This window comes from Enoplosus armatus, chromosome 1 (assembly GCF_043641665.1).
Source record: "Enoplosus armatus isolate fEnoArm2 chromosome 1, fEnoArm2.hap1, whole genome shotgun sequence".
NCBI lineage: Eukaryota > Metazoa > Chordata > Actinopteri > Centrarchiformes > Enoplosidae > Enoplosus > Enoplosus armatus.
The window spans coordinates 21888222-21907689 of NC_092180.1; the positions used below are offsets into that span (position 1 = coordinate 21888222).

General features: G+C 41.0%; 2 protein-coding genes and 1 pseudogene across 3 annotated transcripts; 2 read left to right on the forward strand and 1 right to left on the reverse strand.

The window, feature by feature from the left end:
• Positions 1–2648: 2648 nt before the first annotated feature.
• Positions 2649–9429, reverse strand: chrna5 (cholinergic receptor, nicotinic, alpha 5). The gene is made up of 7 exons (XM_070909159.1): positions 9339–9429; positions 5540–5691; positions 5316–5360; positions 4211–4320; positions 3838–4015; positions 3064–3759; positions 2649–2807 (listed from the first exon to the last, which is right to left on the reverse strand). The coding sequence occupies exons 1-7, from the start codon at positions 9427–9429 to the stop codon at positions 2649–2651; spliced, it is 1431 nt and encodes a 476-aa protein (XP_070765260.1).
• Positions 9430–11776: 2347 nt separating this feature from the next.
• On the forward strand, positions 11777–13909 carry LOC139285095 (UDP-glucuronosyltransferase 2C1 pseudogene; annotated as a pseudogene).
• A 2815-nt stretch (positions 13910–16724) lies between these two features.
• On the forward strand, positions 16725–18735 carry LOC139285103 (UDP-glucuronosyltransferase 2B15-like). Of its 2 annotated transcripts, XM_070905568.1 has the most exons (2): positions 17223–17266; positions 17336–18735. In XM_070905568.1, the coding sequence occupies exons 1-2, from the start codon at positions 17238–17240 to the stop codon at positions 18207–18209; spliced, it is 903 nt and encodes a 300-aa protein (XP_070761669.1). In that variant the 5' UTR covers positions 17223–17237; the 3' UTR covers positions 18210–18735. The 2 variants fall into 2 exon arrangements, with proteins under 2 accessions (XP_070761660.1, XP_070761669.1); XM_070905559.1 differs by having other exon boundaries at positions 16725–18735.
• Positions 18736–19468: the final 733 nt, after the last annotated feature.

Consider the following 19468-nt stretch of genomic DNA (forward strand, 5'->3'; position numbering starts at 1 on the left):
GTTCACCCAGTGGCTTCCCTCTAAAGGAACGATCAAAATCTTGCCTCCATGGCAAATTCTCCATGACAAGAACACGATAGATAACAAGAGAAGAAATGTTGCATTTCTGTAGGGGGGCATTTTTAACCTGAAAGGGAAGAAATAAATAAAACATAATTCTTAATCCCTTCTGGAAAAGAAAACTCTCTATAAATGCCATAAAATATGAATTTAAATAACGTACTTTCTGCATTCTACATTAATTAATTTCCTTTAACAAAGGCAAATTCAGTGATATTAAATTACATGCAAGATTGATCTGTAACGTACCTGTTTTACATGTAGTAGCTCTGGGCATGCATGTGCTTAGATACTGGAGTGAAACACCAAAGGTACCACTGAATACATAACTAGAAATTCCAGAAAAGCTTACATAAGTGGATTATGGCTAAGCTCTTCTTTGGGTTTTTTTCTTCAGGAATGGACAAACAATGTGGCCTCTTTGTGAAAGCTGTGGGCAGAAATGTCCTACAGCTGCTTATTTGTACCTCCTGTTGTACATGGTCTTCTTAGAGGAGGACTTTCAAAGGTATGCTCATACAAAACCATTAACAAACAAAGCATTTGATCCTTTGGGAAAGAGCCAAGGTGACCCAAATAATGTTGTGTGCCTCAGATCAAAATCAGCAGCCAATGGCACTGACAAACCAAAAGCAATGCATAATAGCAGCTGCCCAGGTCTGCCTTTCTAGTTTAACGTGTCAAAGTCCACATAAGTTGGTTTTATTCAGGGTTTTCTCACTCTATTTTTACCCTCAGGGACCCAGACCAATCTAACTTGTGGGTAGATTTACTTACTATTAGCAAGAAATAATCCAATCAACTCACTTGTGGTTCCACAATGTGCAACGCTGCGCTTTAATAAATTGAGCAGCATAGAATTCATACATTTATTTTTGCCGCAGATTCAATGGCTCATCAGACATGCATGGCATGTTTTGTTTTTTATTTCAACCTTAGAAGTTTTCCAACATTTGAATTCCATGAAAAAACTTTTTTTTCTTAGCTAATGTTAAACTGTTAAACTGACCAACTCAGTTTAGGAGCCCTCACTTTCTGCAGGACTCTTCTGGATCTCTTCCCCCTTTCTTCGTCTCATCCATCTTTGTTTGGTTTAAATAAAAAGACAAAACATGCCTTACATTCTGTACCTGTGCTTGTTTTTGTTTTTCATTGTTATTTACAGTCTCTATATTTAGTGTAGTTGTGACTAGAACTGGAACGTCACAGATTTCATCACTGTTGGCTTTGTTGCTTTTTTTCAGCTGTAATGTGAAGACATGGCCATGCAGAGGCACTGCAGGCCCAGCTAAGGCTGAGCTGCTCAGCTGCTGGCGCACAGAGGGTCTTCCTGGTTCTTGGAGATGTGGTGGCATAGTGAACCCTTTTCTGGCCCTGTAATACATGTCTCTAAATGACATCATGTGAGGTATCTGCATTCAACATCAACCAAATAACAAGACAGGCTTAGAGTTTTCACTTTTGATGGAGCAAAAGCTGGTGCTGAGCTACAGTAGGCTAAAAACATATTGGACCCTCAGTATCTTTGTGCTGATCTGTTACCAAGGATCCTCTAACAGTCCTTGTAAAGAATGTGGTATTTGTCCTCAGGCTGAAAGGAAGTGCCGCCTGCCAAATTCATGTCCTTGCAAGACCACCTCTCTTTCCCATGCACAGTTAAATACACTGAATAGAGAAACTATTTATTATGTGTCCCTAAAAAGGAGTGTCTGACCTGCATGCACTGAATCATGATATAGTCTTTACATGTCTTTTGGTAGAGATACAGGTCTTTTATTAGAATGAATATGTGGTTCTCTCTCAGTTCCTTGTACTTGCACTTTATCACATTTCACATGTTTACCTACAAGACTGTTCTCCAGACTGTCACTGTCACTGATGCCAGGATATGTACAGGAAACCAGAATTACAGAAAAGCAAGGCTGAACCATCACTTTTATTTGAATTATGTCCCGCAGATAAATCGGTCATCCTTCCAAACACTATAGATAGCGGATAGGCACACATAGAGGAGTAGGAGGTTTTCTCCTATCTCTTGTGTGCGTGTATCTGTTGGCATATCATTGCCCTTACAGAGATAAATAAAATCGGTATTCATCGCTGTGTCTTGTAACCTGCATAAACATAAGGGCCATTAGTGAGACTTAAATGACCCTGTCAGGACATGTTTTCTTGCCTACTATCTACTAATCTCCACCAGACCCAATAACAAATTTCCACTCTGTGAATGCCAGCAAGTACAGTGGGTGAAATCAATGTACTGAAATTTAGTGATGTATGAGATATTGACAAAAATGCATATGCACTATATCAATTGAGTCTTTTCATCTATCTTTAAACTCAAATACAGGATTCAAAATCTTTTTGAAACAAAATGTCTCTGTGAGATATATTCAGCAAACGAGGCCCCCAAAATCTGCAGCTTGATCTCTGGCACAGCTGTGGCTTACTGAATGACTGTGGATGAGCGGAGCAGGACCGTATCTGAGTGGTAATCTCACTATCTCCGTCTTTCAAATCTCAAATAAGACCCATAACGAGCTGTTAATGTGCTTTGCCTCCGTTTGTGGTGGGTTGAACTGGGGTTCTTAGAGGGTACTTCCGGCATGGTTAGGGACTATGATGTTGGCCCATTTGTAAATGACCGGGATGAAGAGGAGTGCAGAACCTAGGATCGACACCAGGAGGAAGGCCCAAAGAAACATTCGATCTAGGACCTGGGCTACAAACTTCCAGTCTTGTACCACCTGAAACAACAAACATACATACACAGACATATAGTCAATAGTTATGCGTAGAGACATGTACAAACCAGATTTTGATAATCTATGTGGTGAGTGAGTACCATACAGTATTCCATCTTGTGAGGTTTATTACAGCCTTTGTCATAATTTGTTGTTATAGCAGAAAAAGGATGTGGCCAAACATGATTGTTTACATTGCTATTAACCATTTTTATTATTACCTATGGATGTACAAATACAAGAAATCCAACATACTCACCTCTCTGACCTCATTTTCTTTAACCACATGCATGGTTATGTAGCGAATTGAATCCAAAGCTGCTTGTAGGTTATGTCGGGTGTAGAGGAGAGGTGTCAGTTCAGGCCTTGAGTCCTTCATCATACCCAGTCCTACTGCTCCTCTTGCACTGGCCACTCCTGTTGCGGCATAACGGTCCACATGGCCACGCATGCACAGCAGCTTCGGCAGTCGATGCAGGAAAATCTTTCTCACCCAGGGTGCCATGCCGTGATGCGTAGACGAGGAGCGGTGGTGGATGTTGATGGCAAAGACGGTGATGATGATGGAGAGCGTGACGAAGATCATGGTGAAAACCAGGTACTCCCCGATGAGAGGGATAGCCTTCGAAGAGGAGGGGATGATCTCCTCAATAACCAGGAGGAAAACTGTGAGCGACACCAGCACTGAGGTGCAGAGAGAGATCTTCTCGCCGCCGTTGGAGGGCAGGTAAAAGACGAGGATGGTGAGGAAGGACAGGCCAATGCAGGGGATGATGAGGAAGAGGGTGTAGAATAGAGGCAGCCTGCGGATGATGAAGAAGTAGGTTATGGTGGGGTAGGAAGAGCTGCCGTCTGTCCTCAGACCACGGCTGCCCGTGGCCTTCACTATCTCCCATTCACCGTTGTCAAAATAGTCCTGCTTGTCCACATGAAAGTCCTCCAGAATGATGTCCACCTGTTAAATACAGAGTGAAACCTCATGTCAATGGCTGGTTAATAACTAACACTAATGCACTGTGGAGTAGAGGCTCACCTGGGAGCCATCATATGTCCAGGAGCCAAACTTCATTGAACAGTTCTGGAGGTCAAAAGGGAAGAAGGTGACATCAATGGTGCAGGCTGACTTGTAATTGGCTGGTGGTGTCCATAGTATGGTTCCATCATACTTTACAACAGCCTTGGTGACAGTACCCTCAAAACGGCCATCTGAACTGTCGAAAGAAATAACATTTTGCCATCTAAAAGGTTACCTGATAGCTAGATTAGTTTATTTCATAGCATGTTTCTATTAAGGTTAACATGATTGCATCGTTGTGAGTAATTCTTATTTTACTATACTTAGAAATTAAGTATTTTAGAAAGTTAGTTTTATTAGACATTTTTCTTCCATATATAATGACACATACTTATCATACAGTACAACGTCAGGGAGCCAGATCCTGTCAGAGGGGACTCGGATAGTTGTGATGCCCAGATAGTCATCAGGGTTCCATCTGAGTTTCATATCAATCCACTCCTGCATAAAGGAAACATTGGGAAATGTGTGATGTCTCATCAAAATAATTTACACATAGGGGGCTTTAAAGGAAAGGAGAGCCAGGCCAATAGTTTCCCCGTTTCCAGTCTTTGTGCTAAACTAAGCTAACTGACTGCTGACAGTCACTTCATATTTACTGTACAGACAATCTTCTCATCTAACTCTCGGCAAGAAGGCAAATATGCACATTTTCCAAAATGTCAAACATTTCCTATAAATTGCTATTCTGTGTGTGTGTGCTATAGTATTTTGCTAGCATGTAATATTTTGCCCAGCTCCAGGCCACAGAGAAGGGTATATTTACTAGTAAACATAGCAAAATGCACTGTTTTAGTACATCCATTTTGTTAGATTATATTAGATTAGGTAGATGGTAAGTACCTTGTGATAGAATCATTTTTACGGTAAACCAGTGTGTTCATTTTCTAAACCAAAAAGGTGAGCGTCATATGAAGGAGAAAAGATACAATTACAAAATCTGACATCCTTTCCACTTTGCAAATGACATCCTGACATCATGATAGATAGACATCCCTACAGGGGCCACTGCTCTCTTTTTGCATGATGAAATCCATCACTGTGAAAGGGAGCAAGTGACCTGAATGGCAGAGCCTGGTCGGTGGGGATAATTCATAACATGCATGACAGACAGGACACCCAAGATCATGAATAAGGCTGACAGGAGCAGGAGTGGGGAGGAGGAAAGGTGCATGGGCACAGGGCCGAAAGGACTCATACAGATGAGGACTGTCAGTGAAATGCCACCAGACCAGATTAAAAAAGGGGTCTGGAGAGGCTGACTTGATGTCTCTGTATGCCATGTAAGCCAGAGGTTGTTTAAGAATTTAAGAAATTTCCATGACCATAAAGTAACACTAACAGCCATACCCTAACGACTTTACCTGCGTGTTCACTGATGATGGTGACATGTAATACTGCATCCATTGTTTAGTTAGATGTATAGCTCTACTTGCCTGTTTCATCCACACATTGGTTGTCATTCTCTGATTTTTCTCATCCTACAACGGTGAAACAACAGTCAAAGTTAAAATTTCTCTTTAAATACATTTTTTTAGAGCAACAGTTCAAAAAGCATTCTGTCTTTTAATCCTATGTTTTACATTCATGTAGTGTAGTTAACGCCTCAGTGACACACAATCATAAACAATATCAATAATCAGTGCTCTTCTATTCTCACCACATCAACGAGCTGGGAGATGGCCAGTCCAAACTTGACACGGATCGTCTGGTTTAGGTACTCCACTGGACGAACCCATTTCTGGTAGTTTCCAAAGAGGTATTTGAACAGCTTGTCCTCTGCTTTTGCATAAGAGGAGAGTTTTGGGACCCCTAAAAGACAAACATTAGGTTTATATGCACAAATACAACAGCACCTTTGATTTATTCAGTAGTCCCAGTAGGAGACTCCTTGCTTGATAAGAACTCTGTTACTAACATTGCTCTCAAACAGCACTGTATTCACCTCTCTGACCTTACTACAGTGTTTATGTCTAGAGTTTCTGGATATGACCTCCATGGTAAAGCTTTTGTTTCAAGAGACAGAGCTTTGACCCAAATACACACTGAATACACAATGGCGTTGAGAGTCCTTAAAACATATAATGTATGAAAGCCTGAAAATCAATGCCAAAATGACTAGATTTGACACCTGCCTGCTGTCTGTCAGCAACAGTGATAGCAGGTGTTCTTGACTCAGTTCAGTTTGGAGCAAATGTCAAAAAGGATTATATTCAGTGCAGCAGTCATCAGTGGAGTGTATACAGTGTTAAAATATTTTTATAGCATTCGGCTGCTTGTCTGTCAACTAGAGCCAATACATTTAAACATAATTCTGTTCTCTCTTAGTGCTGTACTCCAGCTAACAGTATACAGTATGAGTCTCAAAGGATTTACAGTCTCGTGTTGATGTTGTCACTTTTTATTATTCCAGAGTATAGGGAATGTATACCAGCTAAGCCATTTTAAATATGATTGGAGATAGCATTGCAGAGATTTGGCCCACTTCCCATTTATGGAGTGTATGTCCTTCCTTGATTCGCCACAGTGAGAAACTGGCATGTCTATTTACCTGTTTTGCACTATGACTCATGTGCGTCAGTGATTGTAAATAATGCAGGGATTCTCAAATTATCTATCCATACATTAAAAGCATGTACTGACCAGGTGTCAAGACATGTAGTAATGGTGTTAAGTACAGGAAGATGAGTGGGACTGACAAGACTTTCTGAGTTTTATGTAGCAGTGACACTGTTTTCATCAGTCAAACTGGTGCATTGTTTTGCTGAAGCAGGACTCATCTACAGTGTAGAATGTACTGATTTCATTTTGAATTACGTACAATTCCTTCCATCCCGCTCTCTTTAAATCATTCACCAACGCAGTTAAAAACTCAATTATGGACGGAGAATGTGGCTGACCACAGACTGACCATAAATGTGTGCTGTCACCCTTTCAGTGTGTGTGGATCGATAAAGACAAGGCTGCAACACCCTCAATCAATGACTGTGTTAAGCAAATTCATCATCTCTTCAGCCTCCCTCTCCCCACTATCACCAGCATCTTGCTCCTCTGAAAAGCAGGCTACAGAGTCTGCTGGATGCTACATGAATCTGTTTAGTGTCTGTATCAGAAATGCACTAATACACAAATATAATGTACCTGCTATATGGAAAAGGCAAAGCTCATTTATACCTCATGCTGAGTACAATTAATATTCAATGTTAACTCATTCTTGCATTTTCAAGGAGATCCGAGTCAGTGCTAGCTGCTGTCTGCTAGGGGCCCGTGGGCAGCATGACAATAAGTAAATCAATATAAATTAAACATGGAATATATAATGCATGTGTGGTGATCAAAGTGAGATGACTTGTCACTATAACCAGCCAAATATGCGAAACATCAAGAGAGAAAGAGAAGCCAATAAAATGTATAGAAGAAGGCAAAAACACCCCCATAAGGTTCATACACATACAAACATATGCCGAAACATACTGTACATACACAGGATATACTGTATACATGCATACAAGTATATGTACTGTAGATACATATATGCACACAAATATATATATATACATTGTCATGGCAACAGCAGCTCCTTTCTTACCCCCTCTCCTGCTAGTACATACAGTTAATGTCTGTGTTGTACATACTAACCTCACCCCTTGTTCCTTAGCTGCCCACAAGCTGTCACTACAGAGTTTACTGCCTCAGCTCACCACCTGATTCACCTCAGCACACGCAACATAAAGGACAGCTGTCAGTTGCCTCGTTATTTTAGCTCGACACATTTGATTCTTGACTTTCAGTTAGTAGCTTATTCTTTGAGTACTTCAGCCCTTGTACCTGATACCATTCCTCCCGGCGGGTGTCAGTCTCAATTTATCTATTAAGCCTAGTACTTCTAGTCCATGTTTGTCCTGCCGATGAGAATACTGTGAACTTTCTGAAAACCACTGCATCTCTCTAATCCACTGTTTGTTTGTTGTCCCACAAGCACATGAGCCTCTCTTTCTCTCTTCTCCCTGGTTTCTACTCCGTGTCCTCTCTTTTCACTCAGGCTATGGGCCGTCCTGGGACCTCCTTCTCTCTCCCCTGGCTGTTGGTGTCTCATTCCAGATGTTCTGGATCTGGAATGATTTTTATCCTCCAGGTGATTCAGCCTCTCCTCTTGTCTCTCTCTCACTCTCACTCTGTGTGTGTGTTTGTTTCGTTTCTCCCAGCAGTGTGACTGGTGGACCTGAGCTTTGCCTCTTGTGTATTTGTGTAGTCTGTCCTCTTCCAGGTCTCCATGGTGGAGGGGAGGCCATGTGGCTCTGGTCTGTATTCTTCACATATGTTTACAATCTATCTATAATTTTGTCACCCTGTTTGTCCATACTCTGATTCTACAACGTTGGTCTATTCTATAAACTCGGCATCTATTCATGTCTGTTCGTCCTTGGAGAGGGGTCCCTCCTCTGCTGCTTTTCCTGAGGTTTCTCCCATTTTTTTCCCTGTTAAAGGGGGGGGGGACAGAAGATGTCCTATGCTGTACAGATTGTAAAGCCCCTTGAAGCAAATTTGTGATTTGTGACATTGGACTGAAAAATGTTTATTTGACTTGTTCCTGCCTGTTGTTGTCCCTGTTTTGATGACCATTTAACTACTACTTGCATGCCTCATGTTACTTTCATATCGTAATTACAAGTTTCCAACTTGTAGATAGCGTTCACATTAACATCCAAGTCATACATTTGACTGGGAAAGTCTGTTTTGTCTGAAAGCTCCAAGCTAGGTACTTGACATGGATGCGTCATGTCAGCCAGAGTGCCTCGTTCAGTTAAATTAAACCCAAATTTAGTGGATATGGTGTTATGTTGGTGTTACTCTACCATCACACAACTATCCTGGGTTGTCATGTGACACAAACGAGTTGTAATCATGGGAATCTTTCCTGGCATGACCTGAACGCTGCAGCATTAACTCATTGCTTTCTTGGTTTTCTGCGTTATTAATTCTACGTTATGTAGCAAGGGAAAAATGAATTGGAAAATACCCACAAAATCAGCCAGGATGACGTCCAACTTTTGTCTCCTTTTTGGTTACTGGGTTTCTGGTCATTCTGAGAAATGGTTGGTTAAAGTTTTAGGTGGTCTTTCACTTATTAGCTATTACTTCATTTGCAATATTCTGAGCTCAATTATCATGACTTCCATGCAGCTATAATCATTAACTGCTAAAAAATGGAAATCAAACTGTAAAATTTGATATGAGAAGGTAAGTGGTCACACTGACACCAATACTTTGTTTGACTCTAACTTGGCAAGCTCCCTTCCTTCCTCTTCGACCATCTGCCAATTTCTATGTCTTCTTTCTCTGTTTCTACATATCCACTAGAGTCCAACTTATCTTCGACTATACCATCTGTCATACTGAGGCTGTTACATTCCACCATGGTAATTTGATGAGGCATCCCTGGTCCTTGGGAAACTTACGCAGTGAATGGCACAGGTGGCAGCAGCACAGCAACGGCAGCAGCAGCAGCAGTGCGAGAGAGGTGGCTGCCCCTCCTGCTCTCAGCATCATATCAGAGGTGGCACTGGATCTAATACAGCTGGTCCCTCAAGCATCACAGAGCTGGAAAATAAATATTAAAAACAGGGGCTATCAAAAACAGTAGCTTTTTTTGCACACAGGGCAAACTGAGCTATTAGGGTACGGCTTTAATCATGCCTCGGGTTACGGGTTCAGATCTCAAGGCAGTCACTCCTGCTCCCCTTTGGTAAAGCTACATTCAATCACAGTTACACATTTCAGTGAATAGACTGTGTCAAACTAAAAAACAAACAAAACATCCTGATGTCATACACGTTAAATAACAAACTGTGTTAATCACACACCTTTAATAGCATCCTGCTTAAGCCAAGAATGCACCCTACCCTCACCTTGCTAACCTGACCCTCTCCAAGGTAATTATTACATTTCACATAGCCAGCATGCAAAGGCTGCATACATACCTGCTCTGAGTCTCTTCCATCAACACACGATCCAGAGTGGCAGTGTTGGTGGAGGCGGTGGGAGTCTTGACGACTGCGGTGGTGCTGCTCTAGCGCTCCTCCATTCCATGCAGGTTCCTTTTTCTCGCCTCACACAGATGCTGCTTCACTCCCTGCTGCCTCCAATTGTGCACAGGCAACGCATCCTCATCTCCTCCGCCTCCTCCTCCTCTTCTTCCTTCAGAGAGCCCGCCCCGTTTCCCCCACCACCACCATCAACCTCCACCCTCCCCTTCTCCTACCATTCTCGTGGTCACTAATCATAGGCAGGGAGAGTCGCCCCCTCCATGCAGCCACCTCACTGCCTTTCCAGCAGCAGCATCAGGGAATAGCAAGGGCAGCTCAGCCACTGAGATTCTGCTTCAGTTTCCAGGTTGTTATCTGGTGTCCACAGACACAGTGATGCAACATTTTGTACCTCTAGTTCCTCTCTGTATCTCTCTGTATGTGTGAGTGTGTGTGCTTCCATGGCGACAGCATATTGTGGCACCCAGAGATATGGGATGAGAAAAAAAAAATCAATATCATATTTTTTACATTTATTTTTTATCTTTGCCTTCATGTGTGATTCGTTTTTTATTTAAACTTTTTAGTCTTAAGAAAAATCGTATCTTCTTATTATCCTATGATTTTGTACATATTTTTTCTAATCTCTCTTAGAATAAACATATTGTTTAATGACTGATACAAGGGAGTTCAGTGTTAAACTAATGGCTGAGAATGGCCAGCAAGGCTGACATGGAATTAATAATAGTTAAAAGCCTTGAAGGATTCTGGAGGCTACTGCTATTAAGAAATCAAAGATGATTTCATGACCAGTTCCTGAAGTATCCCTTCACCTTTACAAGTTTCAGAGGCTGTGTGTGAAAAACTCAGTTTTCAATATTGCATGCATGAAACAATGTGCAATTTTACCTACTGTATGTTTTATAAAATATGAAAATGGATGTGAGCAAATACATGCAAAAAAATCTGAATTTGTTGTTATGCTATCTTCCTACAATGGGAGCAACGCTTGTATTTTCATCGATAAAGCTTGACCAAACTATACATCAAACCCATCTGACATTCATTCAATTTAATACTTAATATCATACAAACATAAGACATACAATGACCAGTAAAGAATGCTGCTTTCAAAGAAGGGAATTGCTGAAAATATGTTGATTTTAATAAAAAAGAGTTTGAAAACAGGGAAACATGTTGACATTTACACACCATAGGCCTACCTCGCACAAATCATCCCTTTTTTTCAATAGGTTAATCTCTTTTGATTGCTATTTGAGTTGGGATCACTTAATCTCAGTAGCATGATGATGTCATATGCATAAGCATCTATCTAGTCTACACGAGGAATTCTGATTACTTTTACCTTCTAGCCACAATTCTGCAGTAAGGCAATAACAATTTGTGTCTATCAATAATGCTAATTACATGTTATTGTCATCACTCAATGAATGAATTTGGGTTGTGCTCGCAAATTATAGCTGTCAGCACAAAGACTGCATTGGACCAAAGCCAGAGCAGACTGACTTTAGCGCGATTTAAATGTAATTTCATGTGCAATCCTTTCATCATTGCCGAATGACAGTACGCAGACAAGATCGCCATCTTGTCATCTTGTGTTTGGCTGGTCTAATGAGGTTATAGTCGGGCTTAAATAAATAGACACAGGACAAAAAGGGCCACGGGCACGTGTTAACGCACGCACTTTGAATCTAATAAACGGTTATGATCCTGTGTATTTCAAAGTTCATGGCCTGTCAGTCAGTGACAGCCCTGCCAGCAGTGTTTCCGCACACGTTGTTCCTAGCTGTTGCCCTTCATCTCCACTGGGGCGACATCCAGAAACTACTCCTCTCTTCCGGACTACATAAATCTGGACTCGCCTGGGTTTTGGCTTACTGGCGCTGTATCAAGCGGTTCCCTAACACCGTGACTTTTGCTGGAGAGTTAAGACTACAGTAAGTTGAGAGCGCTTCGTGTTAGGAAAGTTTAGATATGTTCGTATATACTAGGCTGTTGTATGTGACTGAATTCAGACGCTAACTTTGCTGCTGCTCAGTCAGTCAATGGGGAAGTGAACGCTGGTGCTCAAACTCCCGCGGCAGTATGTTAATCACGTCGAGTCTTGCTGTAGTGTTTTGCGAAATGTAACGATTTTATGCAAATTAGTTTCAAATATCGATCAACAGTGTGTGGCATGAGCAGTCAGACCCAATGTGACCACAGTCTCATAGACACGTGCAATCAATTCAAAGGATTTTTTTTTTTTTAAATGGGCAGCTTGCAACTGCATCCTACGTGTTAACGTTTTGTGTTGTTGTTTTTTTAAAAGTGAGTTTGAAGTGATCACAGTGCATTTCCACTGTAATTGTTTTTCCATTGTCTTCATGTCAGATGAGGCTGATCTGTTGCTGCAGTGCTGTGCTGCTGCTCGTCCTCATTCCCAGGGCCTGCCAAGGTGGCAACATCTTGGTCTTTCCTATTGAAGGCAGCCACTGGATTAACATGGACATCCTACTTCAAGCTTTGCACTCGAGAGGACACAGTGTAACTATCTTGCGTTCCAGCAAAAGCTGGTACATCAAGGATAAACCTTATTACAATACCTTTACAGTTGAAGTGGAGAGGAGCTTGGACCAGAAGTTAATCACAAAAATGGTATCTAAAATCATTGAATTTGAAAGGGGGTCCCTTCCCTTGACGAGTTTTCTCCACATGACTGTGGGAATGTTCAGCACGTTTTTAGATGCTCACTCAGCTGTGGGTGAATTTGTATCGGCGATGTTAGATGACCAAGAATTGATGAGAAAGATGAAGGACAGCAAGTTTGACCTGATGCTCACAGACCCTTGCTGGGGTGGTGGAGTCATTTTGGCCAAATATTTGAACCTCCCTTTGGTTTATAATGTTCGTTGGATAATAGTTGGAGATGGTCATCTTGCTATTTCCCCTTCACCTTTATCATATATACCTATAACAGGATCTGGCTACACTGATAAGATGAGCTTTTTTCAGAGAGTTAACAACGTGGTTTTACATCTAATAGGCCAAACACAGCATCAACTGGTGGTTAAGCAAGTATACCAGAAAATATGTGACAAATATCTCGGGCCTGATAATGATTTTAAGCAGTTAATGCTTGATGCAGACATTTGGCTCATGAGAGTGGACTTTGTGTTTGAGTTCCCTCGTCCCTCCATGCCTAATGTTGTCTATATGGGAGGCTTCCAGTGTAAACCGGCCCAACCTTTACCTGAACACCTGGAGGAGTTTGTGCAGAGCTCTGGAGAGCACGGAGTCATCATCATGTCTCTGGGGGCTTTTGTGAGTGAGCTTCCTGCTGACATGACAAACGAGATCGCTGCAGCTTTTGCCAAATTGCCTCAGAAAGTCATCTGGAGGCATAAAGGTGACAGACCAGCCACTCTGGGCAACAACACTCTAATAGTCGACTGGATGCCGCAGAATGATCTTTTAGGACATCCCAAGACAAAACTATTTGTGGCTCACGGAGGAACAAACGGAGTTCAAGAAGCTATTTATCACGGAGTCCCGGTTGTGGGTCTGCCCTTGTTTTTTGACCAATACGACAACCTGCTGCGGCTGAAGGAGAGAGGAGCGGCGAAGCTTCTAACCATTAATACGGTGGACAAAGACGACAACTTTCTGAAGGCCATACAGGAAGTCCTGAATGAGCCCTCCTACAGGATGTACATGCAGAGACTCTCCAGGCTGCACAGAGATCAGCCGATGAAGCCGCTGGATACCGCCCTCTTCTGGATAGAGTTTGTCATGAGACACAAAGGTGCAGCTCACCTGAGAGCAGAGTCCTACAGACTGCCCTGGTACTCCTACCACTCTGTTGATGTGTTTTTGTTCCTGGCTGGAGCTGTGCTGCTCGTGCTTTTAACCATTTTTATTTTGTTGAGGTGTTTATACAGCGCAGTGTGTAAACAGAAAGTGAAACGTGACTAATCATTCAAGGGTTAAACATTTTGTCCATTAAATCAATATGAAGATGGATTTTGCTAATTTTGAGATGAATGTAAGATTTGTTTCGCTGCCCATTTAAGCATTAACATTTTGACATTTGCTAAGCAATGGCATTATTTTGTAAAAATATTTTATTTTTTTAAATAGTTATTTTGTTTGATATTCATATTTTAATAAGGCATTTATATGAACAAAATTGATGTTGTGGCTTTTTCATAACCGACACTGTACAAATAAAAACCTAGGAATTAATATAAATCAAGTTAGGCCTATATACATTAGGGATTAGTGCTCCTAATAACTAATGTCTTTAGGTATTCTGATAAAGCAGGGGCTTATGGGAACAAAGAAAGACTACAGTTGTGGTTTAGTACCTTATCTAAATGTGATCTTTTTAAATGTGGCAAAAATGTAGGTCTATGAAAAACTAGTCTCTGAAAGAGATTCATCAAGCTTTGATTGTTTAGGTCTGATTCATCCTGGAGAGGCTCAAATATGTTTTCTGACTCATTCATTACTTGCGTGTGTAGTGAACCATTTTCAGTTATATGGACATATTTATGTTCACTTGTGTTTACACCTCCAACCACCAGGTGGTGCATCTTTCTTTTGACATAACTGATGTAGATGTACTTGCATCTAAAATGCAATCCGCTTCAGGTGTCGCTGCTGTGTGTTGTGTGAGAAGCAGACATTTTTTGAATGTGCTCATGCCACAGCGAGCCATAGCCCTTGTTTATGTCCAATTTCGTGGTTTGCACTTTTCATGGAACATTTGAAAAGGAAACATTTGGCAATACTGAGACAGCAAATGGTGAGCTGTAAAGAACCGTACAATAAATCTGAACTGTTTATCTACAAACTGGGCACACTTTCACTACAAAATTTCACAGCAGCAGCTTCTCAGTGGCTTTTTAAGAGTAGCAAATAGGTGCAACACTCTGCTGTACCTGTTGTGAGTTGCATGTTCCACTTCATTTAACATGACTCATTTGAGTACAATAAACATGTTTCCCAAGAGCTGGAGTCTCTATCTCGAGGGTGTGTACAGGTCTATGTGGGTGCCTTGATTATATAGGCTTGATTAGTGTCTGCCTGTTATTACAGATCCAAAGCTCATGATAATGTAATCTCAGATCCAAGTGTGGGTCAATGTTTTGACTGCAGACTGAAGATTTAGCTGAGCGAGTTCTTTTCATTTTTAGGAGTTTTACAGCTTGTTAATGTTGTCTTGTAGTTTCAGATTACTTTGATTCTAACATAATGTCTAAGTACAATCCTGGTAAAGAAACCCTTTCCTGTAGATTACTTTGGAGCCTCATTGTAGTATAATGAGTGAACTTCCCTGAAAGAGATCAGAATTTAGCAAAACTGTTGTCAGGGGTGAGGCAAACGTTGCAACAAAAAAAAAAAATCAGGAAGTGTTTTTTCAGGGCCTCTGGTTTGGATTCAGCCCTCCACAGTCCTGCCTCAACAATATGAAGCAGACGTTTAGCAAAGCCAAGGAAGTTTCAATGTAAGTTTGCTGTTTATAGATTTGTTTCTAGCATGTCAGTAATCTTGTCATAAGATGTGTAAATGTTAATGTGTTCTTTTTTTCTGTATTACTGCTGTGTGCGTTTGATATGTAAAGCATGCAGTATATTCATGTGATTTAGAGTCCTCATTTTACATTGAACTTACACTGCTCTACTGGTTTAATCAATTGTTCTTTTTTGGACTTCTCAATCAGTTAGTGTACCATCCAAATGATACTGTATGTATGAGGGACACATATTGCAGCATAAATAAACAGAAACATGTTTTTCTATTTTGTCTCTGTATTTAAAGATCAGTAGGTCTAATGCACAAGGCCCCACTGCATTTGAAAAGAATATGGTGCTGTGACTGTGTGATTGGCAAAAATATGAAGTATACCACAATGTGTAGCTTTGGACAGTAACTCTTTCCTGTTGATAACACTGCAGCTCTGGCTCATTGCACTATGTGAGCTAAGCTTTCCCGGTAAGAGACAAGAATCTCTTGCAACAACTGTCTTGTGGGTGGGACAAAAGGAACCAGGGAGTATTTTACACTGGTTTGACTTTAGCTATTTACTGGTCTGCATCGTGTTGTTTGGTCTGAACTATCTGGCGAGAGAGTTTTCATTGTAAGCTTGACATTTAAAGATTTTGTTTTCGGTTTACAAGAAAAGAGTAAGTGGTCTTTGTCAAGAGAGCTGTAAGCAGCCGTTCAGTACTGAAAGGGGAACATTTGTTTCTAGCTTTTGCCAGCCAATGTGGAAATGGAATGGAGATTTTATTGGATTGAAGTCCATTGTTGAAGGATTAGACATTTGATCAATAGGAAAATAGGTGCATGGGATTTGTTACACAGAGATTATGTGTTTTCTTAGCTGGAAGCTCTTGAATGTTTTCTTTTATGCAGAATGAACACAGTTGCGGTTTTAAAAAACACTTCTGCTCAGGGACATTGGGGTTCAGCATAAAATGCATGCAGAGCTCTTGGCACCAAACACCACTCTAATTTCCTGAGAGAGGCTCCATGTGCTACATCCACGTGAGGGCGTTCAGAAGGAATTCTTCCACACAAATAGAGAGACAATTGAATTGTAGCTCTCTGTTTTGGGCATCCTGTCATATCATCCACCTTTGTGTAAACGTTTCCTGGAATACTTTAGTAACAGCTATCTGCTTTTGTATTTCAGACTGCACCGTTTGAGAAAATATGAAGATGTTTTTGTCATTGGCTACCATCATCTCTCTTTTGGCAGTCATTACTCCACCTGCCCACTGTGGGAAGGTCCTGGTATTTCCACATGACGGCAGCCACTGGGTGAACATGAGGGTACTTGTGGAGGAGCTGCATTCAAGGGGACATGCTGTGACTGTCATTCGGGTTGCAGACAGCTGGTACATCAGTGAATCATCTCCATGTTACAATACTGTCACAGTGGATGTTGCTGGTGGTGCAAATGAGGATTTTTTCCGTCTTTTTGTCTCTGAGGTTATTAGAATTAAACGAAGCAAGGGCTCTGCGTGGGCCCGTTTTGCTTTAGACATGGAGTTAAAAGACAAGTTCTTTGAGTTACACAGGAAAGTCTGTGAAGTTGTCATGTATATATTTGAAAATAAAGAGTTAATAAAGTCCTTCCAAGACGCCAAGTATGATGTGGTTTTGACGGACCCTGCTAATGGAGGAGGAGTGATGCTGGCTAGCTACTTCGGATTGCCGTTAGTGTTTAATGCTCGATGGACTGTTCATGGCGAAGCCCATTTCGCTATTGCACCCTCTCCGCTTTCCTATGTTCCACTCCCACCTTCAGAATTAACAGATCAAATGACTTTCTTTGAGAGGGTCAAAAATTTGCTTTTTTACACCATGAGGATGCATCTGTACAAGCAGGTAGCTGGGCCACATTATTCTGCATTGTCCAGCCGCTACTTGGGCCCAGACGTGGATTACTTCTCCCTGTTTCAAGCAGCAGATTTATGGCTGATGAGAGTGGACTTTGTGTTTGAGTTCCCTCGTCCCACCATGCCTAATGTTGTTTATATGGGAGGGTTCCAGTGTAAACCTGCAAAACCTCTGCCTCAACACCTGGAGGACTTTGTGCAGAGTTCTGGAGAGCATGGAGTCATCATCATGTCTCTGGGCACTTTGATTGGAGAGCTTCCTCATGACCTAGCTGATGAGATCGCTGCAGCTTTTGCTAAGTTACCCCAGAAAGTCATCTGGAGATATAAAGGTGACAGACCAGCCACTCTGGGCAACAACACTTTGCTAGTTGACTGGATGCCACAGAATGACCTCCTAGGACATCCAAATATTAAGCTATTTGTAAGTCATGGAGGAACAAACGGAATCTATGAAGCTATATATCATGGAGTTCCAATTGTAGGCATTCCCATTGTGTTCGATCAAGCAGACAACCTCTCCAGGCTGAGAGCAAAGAGAGTTGCAAAGGTTATGGATGTTTCTGAATTGGAGGGGGAAATATTTCAGAAGGCCATACAGGAAGTCCTGAACGAGCCCTCCTACAGGATGAACATGCAGAGACTCTCCAGGCTGCACAGAGATCAGCCGATGAAGCCTCTGGATACCGCCCTCTTCTGGATAGAGTTTGTCATGAGACACAAAGGTGCAGCTCACCTGAGAACAGAGTCCTACAGACTGCCCTGGTACTCCTACCACTCTGTTGATGTCATATTATTTTTACTAACAATCACACTACTTATTTTGTTATTTTTAGCTGGGTTAGTAAGGTCATGCTTTAGACTGTGTTTGAAAAGAAAAGTGAAATCTGACTAAGCAAGAAAGATGGATTGATCATTTTCATATTGTTTAATATATTGTTATATGACAGTCAATATGGCTGTGATCAGTTGAAAATTGAAAGGAGTCGATGTTTTACCTTTGAACTGTGAGCTCCTGAGTTACTAAAAATATCTACAGTAAAAAGAACATTTAACTGCCAGTTTTGACTGCTAAGAGTCTGTTTGATTACTTTGTCATTTTAATAGATTTCTATGTATGCGTCAGTTTAACATTTAGTTTTGGATTTAACCAAATGAAAGTGTGAAAACTCACAGCGAATGCCAACTACTACAAGACTAGTAGACTAACTTGATGAAATCAGCCAAGATACAAATTTCAACTCTCTATACTCGTTATTGTATACTACATTCTGGATCCTGAAAAATAGAAAACCTCACAATGTCAATAAAAAAAAACTATGTAGATTATAACACTGAAGAAAAACAATGTAATGTCTTTTTTTCCAACCACTATAGGTTTGTCCTGCTGAAAGTTTGTTGAAATAGATGCATTAAAAAATATCTGATCTAAATGAGGGTTTGTTGATACCTTTACCAGCCAGCAGGTGGTGTTGTTCAGTCATTTACAGTATAGTATTTTCCTAGACTGTTAAAGTAAAACACCAGTTATTAAGAAAAAGTACATTTTTAGAAGACAGCAGAATATGCACCTCAGCATTGAAAGGCAAATAACAAAACGAGTTGGTCACACCATCAGGTCATGTTGCTCTAGCTTTTTTGTGGGAGATTGAATTATGGAATTGCAATAAAATTTGCAATTTAAACTGAAATGTTATCACAATCTGAACCTTTTTATATGACTAAACAATTGTAACAGAGGAACATGACCCAGCAGTTTTCAAAACTGTTCAGTGTTCTAGTCATTTAGTTTTGTCACTGATATTTGCTCAAGAGTCAACACCATGGACGACTTTTACTCCCCTTTGTACTTCCTTATTACCTGAGCGTTTAAGAACATGAAATGGCAGTACCAAAGTACTGCTCAAGTTGGAACCTGAAGGGACAAGCACATGTTCTGCTCTCTGTCAAAGGAAAATATTGAAAAACAATACATTGGACGCCGAGAAAAGTAAAATTTCCATTTTCTTTATCTTTTGCCAATATGAATGACTGATGTTGGGGTTTGAATTACAGCACAGTTAATTTTTTACCTGGCATGCAATACATTTTCTTGTTCCTGAGGTTTAGATTCTCTCAGGTGTGCTGAATGCTTGCTAGTTTGCTCTTACTGTA

Bases quoted from the DNA above. Each gene is read 5' to 3' on its own strand.
- LOC139285103 (XM_070905559.1), top strand. From the start codon at position 16,740: ATGAGGGTACTTGTGGAGGAGCTGCATTCAAGGGGACATGCTGTGACT.
- chrna5 (XM_070909159.1), bottom strand. From the start codon at position 9,429: ATGATGCTGAGAGCAGGAGGGGCAGCCACCTCTCTCGCACTGCTGCTG. The intron at 4,016-4,210 runs GTATGTGTCATT...TTCTTTCGACAG, and splicing joins GACGTTGTACTGTATGATAA to TTCAGATGGCCGTTTTGAGG. The intron at 2,808-3,063 runs GTGAGTATGTTG...TTGTTGTTTCAG, and splicing joins AAGAAAATGAGGTCAGAGAG to GTGGTACAAGACTGGAAGTT.